The sequence below is a fragment of the Onychomys torridus genome, chromosome 4 (assembly GCF_903995425.1).
Source record: "Onychomys torridus chromosome 4, mOncTor1.1, whole genome shotgun sequence".
Taxonomy (NCBI): domain Eukaryota; kingdom Metazoa; phylum Chordata; class Mammalia; order Rodentia; family Cricetidae; genus Onychomys; species Onychomys torridus.
In genome coordinates this window covers 89,809,246-89,824,159 of record NC_050446.1, presented here as the reverse complement: position 1 = coordinate 89,824,159, position 14,914 = coordinate 89,809,246, and the positions used below count along the sequence as shown (strand labels likewise).

Below are 14,914 nucleotides of genomic sequence, written 5' to 3'. Positions count from 1 at the left end.
AACCAAGAGTGAGATAAAAATATTAAAATCTCAACTTTTTATAAGAGGGTCATAGGGCACTGCTGCTATTCTTCTCTGCCCGTTCCTTGCATTGCCTCTCACACAGGAAGGCATCCACTGAGTGAGTATATAGCATGTTTGGTAATTTACAGAGCAGTGGGGAATGAAACGTAGGAAATAATCCAAATCAAATCCAGTTTTGAAAAATAACTCAACCGGGTGTGGTGGCATGCACCTTTAATCCCAGCACTCGGGAGGCAGTTTGAGACCAGCCTGGTCTATCTACACAGTGAGTTCTGGGACAGCCAGAGCTATTATATAGAGAAACTCTTTCTCAAAAAACATAAAAAGGAAAAAAACCAAAAACCTCACCTTTATTTTGATTTTTCCACTTTTAGTATTGCCCAAATAATTAAAACTAGTAGATGTATAAGAACAGTAAAGAAAAAAGAAAACCTCTAAGGTATCTGCAGACTCATGAAAAGTGAGGTCATACTGAAAAGGCTGACTTCTGATCTTACTGTAGATGTGTGCCAACATGCATGTTCACGGAGAAGCATGTGAGGACTTCCTGGAGATGAGGCTGGACCCTGGCACTACTGTCAGAAGCCTCACTACTGAAATGAACGACAGACAAGAACAGTGTGTGCTTGCTCAGATTAGGAACTAAGAGAGTTGAAAGGAGGGTGGGAAACTGATGAATAAAATTCACCCAGCAGACTATAGCATGACCTATAAAATATTTGCAAATTCATATGCATTAAATAATTAAATAAATAATACAAGTGTCCTCTTTGCTTCCTCCCCTTCATCTTTTTCTGCCCTCCCATGCTCGTCCTCCCTTCCTCCCTCCCTCTCTTCTTCCTTCCTGATGGGCTCATGTAGTACAGTGGAAATCACTATGCAGCGGAAACTGGCTTGGAATTACTCATCTTCCTGCCTCCACCTCCCCAGTTGAGGGAATAGAGGCCTGTACAACCATACCAGGCTGAGAGAAAACTCCCTTACAGGAAAACAAAAACAGTGTCTGCTATGTGCCAGGCACCATGCTAGAAAATTCATACAATCATGTTTAGGCTGTCTGACACTGGCAGGCAGATGTTATGATTTTAAAGAGGAGCAAACTAGGGCTCCCAGACATGCTCCTGAGGGTGATGGAGCAGTGTCAAACTGGGACTCCACACGAGTGGAAATACACACAAATTATAAAGACTTGAGTAAGAAGGAGAAAAATTTAGATTACACTAAGCAGAGCGAAGTGTGCTGGCACCAAATGGGTGGGTTTGTAATCTGCATCCTGGTCGGCAATGCAAAGATGGTAGTTTTGAGATCAGGAGACCTGAGTTTCTTCATTTTTCATGGCTTCAGCTGATCATATCTGCACTCGGGTAAGTGACACAGGTGAGGGAACATGCAGACTTGAGTGACTCACATCCATCCATCTCTTAGCTCTTGCAACTTCTAACTATGCCAGGAACAGTCATCCTAAGCTTTGCCTTATTGTTTATGAGTCAACAATATTAACATCCATCTTCACTATATGAAAAAACTACTGGATGGGTCAGATAATACCCAAATCTCCCATTAGCTGTCAATTTCTAGTCAACTGTTTTATGTGTTACCTAAAAAAAAAAAAAAAATCCTTAGCAGTTCCTCAGTCTTAGAGCAACAAGAAGTGACGGGTAGGTATATCATCAACAGAACCTTTACTCCCATGTCAACAAATATTTATGGATACAGGACCAAGTCAAGAGCCATGATAACAAATGCTAATCCCACCAAAAAGTAGTTCTGCATTTGTTATATGACATGTCCCAAGTTACAAAACAAAAATGAGAAACCAACTTTAGATGACTCAGTTACAAAGGAAAAACATTAAATGATGTCCAACAATCAGCTTGGGGGAGTCTCAAATGAGTCTGTTGAACTGTTGAAGATACGAAAGTTCATTTGTGCAGCCAGGCAGATAAGAAGAACAAGTGGGAAGCATTGCTCTTGACATTGCTCTTGAGGGACCTAAGTTCAAACTGCTATTCTATGTTTGTGTCCAATGACAGCAAAGACCAACCTTGGTCCAAAGGCTAAAGGCTCAGGCCCTGGAAAGAGCAGCAGCCACCAAAGAAACTATCTGTACTCTACTCAAAACCCTCTAGTTTTCATTCCTGTGAAGCAAAGGAATGCATCCTTCGTAGAACTAATGAATACAAACTCTTTGTATTTTCCAAAGAGGCTGCTCATCAAGCTTCCCAAGCAAAAATATTCACTCTAATAAGAGTTACAAGATGAAATAGGAACAAAACGTAAAATTATCTCATTCTTAAACTATTAGCATTTTCTTGTGAATTAGGAGAAAGTGGAATTCCTAAATTCTCAAACTGTGACGTAATATTGGTTTTATTGATTCTCTGAACAATTTGTAGGAGTACCAAATCACTATTTTGACAGTTTTATCATAAGGTAATAGACTTCCTCTTAGATAATTGCAGTTACTACATTCAATTTCAACCTTCCATAGGATTTCCCCCTAGATACAGCTGTACTGTCAGTCCATGATCACATTACTTTCTTTTTATAGCTACACACACACACATTTTAGGTGTTACACCTAATTATGGCAGCACAATAACAATTTAAAAGCTCATCATTAAGAAGTAAAGGTTAAGCACTTATATGTTAAGATTCCTTTTTATAAAGACATATAGTGCTGGGTGACATAGGTAAATGAGTCACACAGCTCTGTCAGAGTAGTTTTTTTTTTTTTTTTTTTTTTAAAGGGACTTCCTTTTTAGGTATACTGGGAAATCTGATGAGTAACTTACAAGCTTTCTGGCTCATTAAAACTATTTAGCCACCAAGCCCCACAACATCAAATTGTATAATATACCCCCTCCCCCAACAGCTTGGCATAGCTGTTAGAAGGTGCACTCAGAAACTGAATCATCACTTCTTACTGTGTGACTTCAGCAAATCTCTTAGGTGCTCAGGGTCCTGGCTACTGTGCCTCTAAAAAGACATAATACTTTATTACTTTCCTCATGGAATTGTTTGGACAATTAAATAGCTAAGTCAGAAAAGCACTTAGGAAGTACTTGGCATGTTATTCCTGCCCTACAAGTATCAGATACTACAGCTGTTTATTTATTTGATTTGCCTTGAGTGGTTAGTAAATACCAAACAAAGATACGAAGAAGCATCAAAACCGAAATGTGACCTCACCAGACAAGTGAAGCTGCAGAATCATAACCAAGAGCCAAGAGATGAGCTTCCCATGGGGCAGGGGACACAAGACAGGAAAGAGGGTATGAAGTTCATTGTTTTTCTCATTCTAACTCTATCATGGAGTGTTTTGTTGTGGTGGCGGGTAAGTGTATAAAAAATAGCTGATACTGAAAGTGTAAAACCTAAAAGCAGCAATGCAATGACATAATTTGGCACCCCAAGTAACCCCTCCCTCAAATAAACGGAAGTCTACACCAAGTGACTGAATCTATCGAGAAAACCAAATAGCATGGCCCCACAGTAAACACCTGCAGTTCCCCAAATGTCACAAATCAATGTTCTATACCAAACCCCAAAGTTAGAAATATTAACCAATGAAAGATGTTTTCTCATATGTCATTTTATATAAATGCAGGTCATGTTTTTAAAAAAAAAATAAAGAAAATTCCCACATCACTATACAATTTTCAAATCTTTTTTGTTTTTTTCAAGATAGGGTTTCTCTGTGTAGCTTTGTGCCTTTCTGTAACTCACTTTGGAGACCAGGCTGGCCTCGAACTCACAGAGATCCGCCTGCCTCTGCCTCCCAAGTGCTGGGATTAAAGGCGTGCGCGACCACTGCCTGGCCAAATCACTTTCTTTAAGTAGGCGGGAAAAAGAAAAGAAAACTCTACACGAAATCAAGGCACTGCTGTAAAACAAGCACATGTGTGCATAGTATGTATTTTGAACAACCTTTTACTTCTAGATCCTTCTGAGGACAAAAGCTGTAATGGGCAGGGGATTATTTGTGTCCAGATCAAGCAACACTGTATCATGGGCCCCTGACTTCTCACATCTCCTCAGCTGAGGGTCAATTCTGCTATCATCTTAGTCCTTCACCAAAGATCCTCTAAACATCATCTTCTAACAACCTCACAACCCGTTCACATTTTACATAGCAGAAAATTCCTCAGAAGATATAAGAAAAATGAAAGGGGGGGCATATTAACTAACTGATGTTTTCTAAAGTTACCAGTGTTCATAGGACACTCACTGAGACAGCAATATTAATATTCATGATGAATAATTTTGAGGTTTCAAGTAACTGCTCTTTGTACCCATGATCATGGATAACAGAGGTTCACTAAATCCCACTGCCCACACTGTATATAACACACAGTTGGGATCTACCTTCCAAGTCTGTGCTTCTTGAATGATAAAGCCTTTCAGTGTGATGGGGTTTCAAGTAACTGCTCTTTGTACCCATGATCATGGATAACAGAGGTTCACTAAATCCCACTGCCTACACTGTATATAACACACAGTTGGGATCTACCTTTCAAGTCTGTGCTTCTTGAATGATAAAGCCTTGCAGCATGATGGTTACAGTTGATAATTTCCATGCAAGCTTGTATTTTTCTTTTCAAAACAGTGAAGATAAACCATTTTCTCTTTGTCACTTGTAAAATGAAAACTATAAATATATGTAATGTAGTGATATACCATAGATAATGACTTTTATTAACAAAAATGGAAAATTCTAAAACAACCTCAAATCAGGACTCTTGGAATTTCACCTGAACTGTCTGGAGTGGACATAATGGAACTTCTGAGAAGTAGAAGATGCGTCATTATGTAGATATGTACATGTTCTTGGAATTATGCCCTTTCTTAATTCCTACGGCGGCGGCAGCTGCAAATCACCCAAATGCACCACACAGGAAGACATTTCCAACCTGATAAATGTGTAATTGGTATAATAGGTTTGCAAAGACCTGGAAGCACCTCCTAAAAGGAGCTACTCCAACAAGCTCCATGCACTCGGTCTCCATTGCTTCAATCTGCAACATGTAGTAACTGCTCACACTCACTTTACTACCACTTAGAAGGCAGAAGAACTTACCATATCACGCAAATGGAAATTCAGTCATTAATAAGATTAATCACCCTGGATGATGAAAATCAACTGGAGGTCCACAGGTAGATTGAAAGATCTCATACTGAAAGGTCTTGAAAAAGCTACTTCATCTATGAATGAGCCATAACTTCCCATCTTTCTCAGAGCCTTCCTTCGATGTCTAACCTGACGCAGCCATCCTATAAGATATCTCCTGAAACTTCATCAGCAGGATAAAAGGTCTGATTTGCCTCTCCCTGTTCCAAGCAACTCTTGGCTTTTAACCTCACATTCACTGGGGACCTTTTACTTCCTCACATGTCTTCTCATGTCCTACAGGCTTTACACTTCTGTCACATCCACTGTAAACCTAGCTCAGGCTTGACATTAGTGAGGGGTAGTGGGTCAACTTATGAACTGCTCCTGCTACAATACCTGAAAGTCCTCCACACTTCAACTCATGTGGTTCCTAAGTGCTGTCAAGACATAGCCTTGTGTCACGATTATTTCCAAATTATGTTGCAAGCCATTTATGACCTAATTCCAAGTCTATTTTAAAATAAGTAACAGTTGATTTAGTAATGTCTATATTGCTCTCCATTATATTTGATACACTTTACTTTTTACTAATTTTTATTTTATTAGTACATATTTATTGCACCAAATATTGGGCCTCATTATGACATTTTTAGATACGTACACAACATAATTTGATCAGACCCCTGTATTTACTTCCATAGTACCCACCCCCACCCTCACTAGTCCCCTTCTTCCAAATAGGCCACCTTCTGGCTATGGTCTTATGTAACCACGAATGAATCTGTTCAGTGAAATTGCCAACATGATTATAAAAACTGAACTGGACCACCTGTAAGTAGAAGAGAAACTCTTCCATTTTAGTTTCTTTGTTCACGTAGTTATCTGTTCTAACAGTCATCCTCGATCCATGTGGTCTCCCTAATGCTACAGACCAGAACAAATCTCTCCTTTGATTCTTTTAGCATGCTTTAACCTAGGCAAAGACAGAACCATAATTATTATGTGCTTTACATATTCCACAATTATGAGTTTTTTGATGAGCTGTATTCCTATTTTCATAACATAGTACCTAACATAATGTCCAGAATATAGTCAACACCCAAACAGCTCCTGATTACCATGTGATAAAGGACACGAGTTTTAAATCAGTTAATGTTTCAGGATCAGCAGGAATAGGTCACTCAAAAATCTAAGCAGATCTAAATGCCTATGGTGTCTTCTCATCCTTCCTCCATTAAAGCCATGGTCGCACCACTTACTGACAGCCCAGCACAGTAACCAAAACAGTTTCCTTGGAAATCGAAATCCATTCAAAAAGTAAGACCAAAAATCAGTATGGAAAACGTAATTCTTCTTTTCTGGGGGGAGAGGGAGCTGTGATGGAAATTAATAAAATACGTATTGTGTAGAAGAGTGTGTATCCTTAAAACACACAGAAACACTACAAAGCATTCGTCTTCAATAAACTACATACAATGACATTGTTCCCTTTTAAATGGTGTAAGAAGAAAAGCAAAGGGGGGCTGTATAAAATCATTAGGAATCAGGAAAATCATCAGTTTAGAATGAGAACTGAGACACACACCCCAAAGGTGCTCTGGAAATTCTAACCACCTTGCAATTGTGCTCAGAAACAGTCAATATGCTTAATTTAAATTATAAGCCAACCTCCCTATTTATAATAAAGCTAACTTTATAATTTCATCAGTAATTGAATTTCAGAAGGCACTGAACATTAATCTCCACCTTGTAGAGGTATTTCCAGTGATGCTACCACGTAAAAGATGTGTGTGCCTAAGACATACTATTACCTAAGACATATACATGCCTATACTTATTGAAGAACTATCCATAAGACCCAAGATACAAAATTGTCTGAGATGTCCATCAACAAACAAAGAACTAAAGAAAATAAAATGGAATATTACTGAGCCATAAAAAACAGTATATACTAACATTTAGGGCAAAATACATGGAACTGGTAGACATTATACTAACAATAGAAACAGAAAGATAAATAAAAGGTTCTCTTGAACACCTAGATACTAAAATAGAAAAAGGTTTACCCAAATATGGAATGTGATTTCTCGCGGCAAAAAAAGTGTAGGTGATAGAGGTTAGATACTGAATGGGTACCCAAACATAGACAATAAATCCCAGTATTCTAGTGTGTATTCTACAGTACAGAGGGGTGACTTAGATATCACAATGACACAATTTATGATTAACTAGAAGAGAGGAAGGTTGCAAACACAATGAATGACAAGGAGTTGGAAACATCACACCTTCCTTGACAGAATCCTCTACAGTATTATCTGAACTCCGCCCTCTCACTCACTCACTTACCATTCAAGGTTTAGCAGGACACAGACCTGAGCTAAAATCAGGGGCAGTGTGAATGGTAAAAAAAGAGAGTAAAATTTCAATTATTCATGTGAAAGTTGAGATAAGCAGGTAGAACCTATGGTATGGATTGTAACATGGAGACTTCCTAGCAGGGGGTGGTGGCACATACCTGAAATTCCTACATTCTGAAGGCTAAGGTAGGAGAATTGTGAGTTTAAAGCCAGCCTGGGCTATATGGTCTGTTCAAGGCCAGCTTGGGTCATAGTGAGACTCTGGACAAAGCTTCAGCTTTCTTTAGCAATTTAATCTATAACAGAATACACGTTCCAGTTGTCCCCTTTCTTGGTTTAAGTCTAAAATGCTACAAAAGAATACAAACATAACCTGATACGTATATGGCTTGTTTAAAACATAAGGATTTGCTTTGAAGAGAGAGATTCCAAAGACATGTATGGTTACTTGTGACTCTGAATGCTACTGGCAATACCCTGCCCTCAGGGGCCTGCTGAGTGAGTTGGGGTTTCATCTGATGGCACCAGGGAGCTCTTGAGCTGCTGCTGCTGCCCAGGTCTGTAATGCCACAGGAAGACCTGCAATCCTATGCTGACATCATTTCCCCAGCAGTTATTTTAACTCCTACCTTATTCACTATAATACAATAAAAAGGGGCTGTTGAGAGACCAGCCATGCTGCTACAACCAATCCCATTATGACCACCTTATTGACAACTTCCCACAGACTCAATTTTCCAACCTGTACAATGGCCTCAGTGCCCTGCCAATCTGACTAGATTATTCTAATTAGCTATCTAAACAGGGGCACTAACAAGACTTGTACAAAACTGTTTGCTAGAGATAAGGCCACCCATGTTTCTTTCTAACTCCTGAGATACTGGACATTCCAAGAATCCTCTTGCAACAAAACAAAACAGTAGCCCATCTACAAGGTGGGTATTATTAAAATGTACACTGCTGAAGTCATGTGCTACCAGCTGCTGAAGTCATGTGTCACCAGCTGCTGAAGTCATGTGCTACCAGCTACTGAAGTCATGTGCCACCAGCTACATCTTTTTACAGAAGGAAAAACAAGTTAAAAATGGCATTGATCTAGTAAAAGTAACAGAACATACACATACTCCCCTCCCCATGGAATAGCATTATTATTTTTTTTTTTTTGCCTGATTTCTAATTTTAAAGGAAAAAGAAACTTAAACATACAAGCCAAGACTGACTGAGACTTGCAGCTCATTAAAGCTGAGGTGATTTCCCCTCTACAGAATTCTATTGATCTCCATAGTTCTCGCTAGACAAAAGTGTGGTCAGGGAGGGGATGATGGATGCCTCTGCCAATAGCACTGAACAAACCTGTTAGCTAATTGCTACCAAAGACAATTATCCCCGCATTGTTTCATAATGGAAACACATTACAAAACTCTAATATACACACAGGGAAATTTGATGATTTGACTGCAGAGCCATGTGCATTGAATTTCATTGCCAAAGGCCAGCTAGGTCGCTGCTGTGACGGGGAAGGAAGTGTCAGAATATAAGCCACAGTATCTTTCAGCCCTTTACTTTAAAGAAGGGGAGGGAAGAAAGAAAGGAGAAGGAAAGGGACAATGGAGAGAAGGGAGATCGCCTGGTACCAGTGAAAGTTGACGGAATTCTACAGCCTGGAAGTAACTTTAATATTTTCTGTCCCTCTGTCTTGAAATGGTAAGCCTGTACAAAGGTGTGCAGTGTAATCAAAGGGCTATCTTATGATCCAGAAGGCTATCTGAGTAGCTTTCTTTGATTGGCAGTCAAGCTGGCAAGTATGGAGTTGAAAAAGGGGGCTTCATAACAGTCCACTGTGAAGATTAAAAATAATATCAAATATCTGTCACAATTTTTACTTAAAGGGAGTGGGGGCACCTCACTTTCTAACAATCCACAAAAAAACACCCATTACCCCGACCAATTCTAAAAGAGGAAACCTCACAGTAGCACTGTTTGCTTATGCATAACCATAGTGTAATTCAAGCATCCAATATTTGCATTGCTTCTTTTCCAAGAAGCCACATTCTTGGAATCCCTGCTCCTTGAAATGTTTCTAAATGTGCTTGTGTCTTGCTCTGGTGTATTCATGCAAGACATTTAATCCTAGCACTGGAACTACAGGAATTCTGTTATACAGTATATATCAAATCATATTCAGTACTATTTAACTGTACTGTATAACATGGTACAAAATAAAAAGAAAAATGTACCAAAGATGTGCCAGCATTATAAAGATAAATTAATGGCTACAAAATTTATGATCAACCTATTAACTTCATAATTCACAAGTCAATGAATTCTGTTTTACTGTGTTTGATACTGCTCTATAAGGGCCAGTCTACCTGCTTTAGACTATGCTGACTACTATTTTGACAAGACCTGGATAGCAGTAGGTCCAAAGCAATCAGAAGGTTGACTTTGACAAATGGCGGTGCTGCGGCGAAGTTGAAAATAACACACATCCACTTTAATCTCTTTCTTGATTAAATCGAAACCATACCATTCTGACATCATGTGATTTGCTCATGAAGCATCACTGCAGGTTACTTTAGAGGCTACATCTATTGAAATGATATTGAATTTTTAGGGGAAGTACTTAATTCATTCAAATGAAACCTTCACAAGGTAACTGGGCCACCAGTCACTGATAATTGCAGATTCAAAGAAAATCAAAGGGAAAGAAAATTCCCTGACAAAAGACAAAAAAATAAAAAATAAAAATCCAACATGTGCTCATGAATGATATTTTAGTAGGCATTATCTTCTGCCTTCAAAGAGGGAAGGTTATACACATGAAGCCTATTCCAATGCTTTTTACCTATCCTACCACAGCAAAGCTCCAAAGGTAAACACTACACTAGGTAATAAAAACGCAGAAGATGAAATTGTCTTTTCTACATGCGACTAGGCAAATATTTATGGGGCAGTTGACAAACTCCTGCCTAGTAAAAGAGCCAGCGCTGAGAGCAATTATCCTGATATTCATGACTCACTTTGAATATCACAGTGAATATTACTCATAAATCTTTTACGAGCACATCCCCAGAGCTCACTTAACAGCCGGTTTTAATCATGCAGTTGACACAGAGAAAATAACAAAATGTATTTTTTCAGTGGCAAATTAATTTAGGCTTGAATCTCCTCCCGTAGCTCTATTCTTTTCCTTTCTTTTTTTTTCTTTTTTCTTTTCTTGTACAAGATCAGTGGAATTCATATTTGTACTTGAGAGTAGCATTTCTCCAGTCTTGCTGAATTAAAATAAAAAGGATGAATGTTTCTTTTACAGCCAGTTCCTGACAGTGGTTTTTTAAATGATGCATCTTGTTCTCTATATGAAAGATGAATCAATTTTTGAGTTTGATACACATTGTCTATTTAGCTGAATGGAGAGGTGAATGCAGAATTTAGACAAAGGAGAAAGCATTATTCTGAGTAGTATTTAAGATGTGGGTGGTCTTTTATATTGCATTCAATTGTCATTAACTGTTGATGATAGCTGTTTTGGAATCTGGCTCTCATTAAGTAACTTGAGATGCTGTGTAAATTATTTTTAAATTGGGATAAGGGAGTAAAAGAGAAATGTTAGGAGAAAAAAATGAAGACGCAGCAAAAGAGGTAACTCACGTGGAGTCTGTTCATGCCCCTGTAGAAATCTTTCCAGGATAATCCGAGCCATTAATGAGGGGGCATAGTCCACCTTCAGAAAACAGAAGTAGAAAATTAAAACTGCCAAGCTGTGCCAGCAGTTGATATTCCAATATTTTGTCAACACTGAAGATTAAGTCAATTTTAATCAACTGTAACAAGCATCATTCATTAAAATCTTTCCCACTGTTGGTGGCTTCCATTGTAGTAGACTGAAAGATGTGTGCTGTTGAAAAGAATAGATGGACCATTTATAGACTACAACATTCAAACCAATAATGATAGGACATCTTAGGAATAGTACCTAAAATAGGCAAATAAGCTCTAATTCCAATTTTAATTTTCTAATTCTAATTTTTGTTGGTAGGCAGAATTGCTTTCTACTCTAGAACCCCCTTTTCTATCCTACCTTCTATACCTACAGTATTTTTTGAGTTCAGTTTCAAATCTGAAAAAACTCATTTAGTCACTTTTCAAAAACTTAATCAAATGTCCAAATCATTTAAAATATGGATTTTTGACTGATTCCACTTTATCTTTAGAGAAAGCTGAGATTTTTTACATACAAAATACATTACATGATAAAAGGAAAAAAACCTACTTTGCAGAGATATGAAGAAAAATACAACAATAATAACCACTGTAGCATTAATTAGAATACTGAGTTTGGTCTGAAATACTGCTGATCAATTCAGCAAATTCAGAGCCCAGAAAGTGAACCTGCTTTTAAATAGAAAATCAAACAGAAAACAAAGAACACTCAGCAAAAGTCATTTTAGTTGATGATGATGATAATAATAATAATAAATCACTTACTTATTTGTAAAAGTATTTTCTCTTTCAGATTATTCATTAACCATTGATTAATTTCACTGAAATATATCTGTTTTTTTAAGAGTAATGATGCCTTCCTAATAGGGACCTTTTTATCCTAAGTGTAAAATGGGCAATATTCCTCATATATTATCATACCAGGAATTATTCTTGACAGGTATTCAAGTCCCATGCTTATACCAAAATTTTATCTTGATTTAGTAACTAGACAAAGAGGGTAGCTTTATTTGTATGAACAGTTTTTTTTTTTTTCAAATATGTATGTACTTGGATGCCCTTAAATTCCCGGAGTAGAAAGAAATGCTTTCCACGGAGCTGCTTATTCGTAGTAACCCACATCAGGGCTGACACATGAAAAATGGAGAAATTACTGAAGGTAGTCCAGCCTGAATAAGGACTACCTTATTAGTTCAGGTACCTGCATCTCTCTAATTTTCATATTAATCATGCGTCCATCTTGCTCTGAAATAGGGCCATCATGCTTCATGTCAGAATTTAGCATGTAAGTAAAATTCATAGTGCTTCAAATCTGACTTGAAAATATTTGTGTGGAGAGAACAGAATGATTGGTCATATCATCACTAACAGAGGCGACTTCCTGAAATGTTCATTTTCAGGCTTGATCAGGAAAAATGGTGTTAAAGACATTTATGAAACCAATGATGGCTACCTAGATCCCTTATCCCACCCAAATCAACAATAACACAGTGCTTGTGTGTAAGAGGAGAGCTGCTGCACAATATAGTGCATGAGTTACATACTTCTCATCAATTTTTACAGTTTCCACTGATTAAATATATATTGACTCATAAAATATTACCATCACATCAATTGCCATCAGATATAAGCGTATGTCCTTTAAGTATTAACTAGCATATAAACATGGGAGCCTGGAGGTTTAGAAGCCATAATCTAGTACCCAGCATTTCCAAATTACCCTAATGCATTAGTAATCTCATGGAAAGTGTTTTCTCTGCACTAACCAGGCACCAAAAGAAAGGGGCGGGGCAGGGGAGATCTCAAAATAACTAATTTTTTTAGGGAGGCTAAATATTGCTACATATTTATGGTAAATAGTAGATTGACTGATGTAGGGAAATATATAGTGATGGGTTAGCTTTTTCTATACAATTGTAAAATGGAAACTGAGATCAATCCCATAAACTAAGCTCAACAGAACTATCCATTAAAAATTCAAATGAGCAGCTGGAGAGTTGGCTTAGTGATTAAGAGCACTGGCTACTCTTCCATAAGACCCGAGTTCAATTCCCAGAATCCAGGTGGTGGCTCACAACCATTTGTAACTCCAATTTCAGGGGATCTGACACCCTCCTCTGGCCCCCGTGGGTATTAGGCACAAACAAGGTAAACGGACATAAACTCAGGCAAAACACCCACACACATAAAAATAACAATAAACCTTTCTTTAAAAAATGAAATTCAAATGAATATAAAGTGCTACTTTGGAGAACTTCCACCATCAATGTGATCATATATGAAATCAAGCTCCACACTTGCATCACTTTTTTCCCAGGTGCACCTCTTTTCCACAGAGGATAATCACTAAAATTCTACTTAGTGCTTAGGTTCCTCAAGTTGCTAAGAGTATCAACTTAGAACAAAATGTCTGGAGATCTTTAATACCCACCTTGCTCTAGAAATAAGAAAATAAGACACAAGACAACCCATTCTATGTGGTAACCATCTGATCAGTTTGTGAAGATGCCTCCCGGACTATTAGAACCGTCTAGTAACTGATGGGTAATTGTGCTTCTGCTGACTGTAGCAGTGTGCAGCAGACATGAGCTGCAAGAGAAGCCATCCTTCCTTCCTAATGCAGCATGCAGAACTTGCTGCTCCTGCAACGCTTAATGTTCATGGCACAGAGTCATCTTTAATGCAAACACACATTTTCTGCCTTGCCTCTCTGTTTCCCATTATAACACAACACAGAAACAGTGTACATTTCATGCCGTCCCTATGAGGTTTGCATAAGCCATTCCAACTCACACTCAATACTGTATTGCTCTCATTACAGTGGATAAATATTTTAGAGTTTAGGAATTAAATATTTTATTTTTCGGTAGGCTCTCTGCAACTATTGTGAACTTTCTGCAGTTTCTTCGCTCACAGGAAATCTTCAGGGTTTCCTTTTGAAAATGCTAGGCTGTTAGCTGTTTCCCCACACAGGAGCAGATCAGAGTTAGCAAATAAGTTCCATAAATCACTTTATACTCAGTGTTAATAAGAATATTATGTTTCTTTATGGGAAGGTGCTTTTCCATAGGCTTGTATCCTTTATTATAATAAAAGTTTACAAACAGAAAAATGAATCAAGTAAATGATACATTGTTAAATATAAAATTTTCTCACTTCATTTTTATAATATTTACCATAGGCTTTCTTGACACGCATCTCTTTATTTGACATAGGTATTTCTCATGCTAAATTAAGGCAACCAATCCTAAGAGCATGTTTGGAGCTGTTTGGTTGAAATTTTCCACAAAACAAGAAGCAAAGAAGCTGTTTGTACATTTGCTTTAAAAGAAGTAGACTAATTATGTCAACTGATTTATTAATTCATGAAGTTCGTTGTCCAATTATTAAAAGTACAAAGGGGCCAGGGAGCAATTTAAATGTCTAACACACCTCAGAATCTTTTCTATTTTTTTTTTAAGTTAATTACAATTCTGAGTAACACTACTCTCAATAGGCCCCTTAGGTTTAGCTCGGGTTTAAATAAAATCATAACAATAACATTACCTCATTGGCTAGCTCCAGGAGCACAGGGGCTGCTCCATTTTTCCCCACGCCGTTCAGGTACCTAGACAGACAAAGGCAAGTGGTCATGCGGTGGCAAGGAAGGGCCAGCACAGACTTGTTAGGATCCCCTGTGTATACATGTTTCTCCTGA

General features: G+C 37.9%; 1 protein-coding gene across 2 annotated transcripts in view; it reads right to left on the bottom strand.

Moving 5' to 3' along the window:
* Cdin1 (CDAN1 interacting nuclease 1) overlaps window positions 1-14,914 on the bottom strand; it is a 208,918-nt gene that overhangs the window by 135,561 nt on the left and 58,443 nt on the right. For both annotated transcript variants that reach the window (XM_036183137.1, XM_036183139.1), the window contains exons 4-5: window positions 14,764-14,824; window positions 11,146-11,218 (exon numbers count right to left, since the gene is read on the bottom strand). In XM_036183137.1, the coding sequence (XP_036039030.1) occupies window positions 11,146-11,218; window positions 14,764-14,824 (134 nt within the window). The remainder of the gene's footprint in view (window positions 1-11,145; window positions 11,219-14,763; window positions 14,825-14,914) is intronic.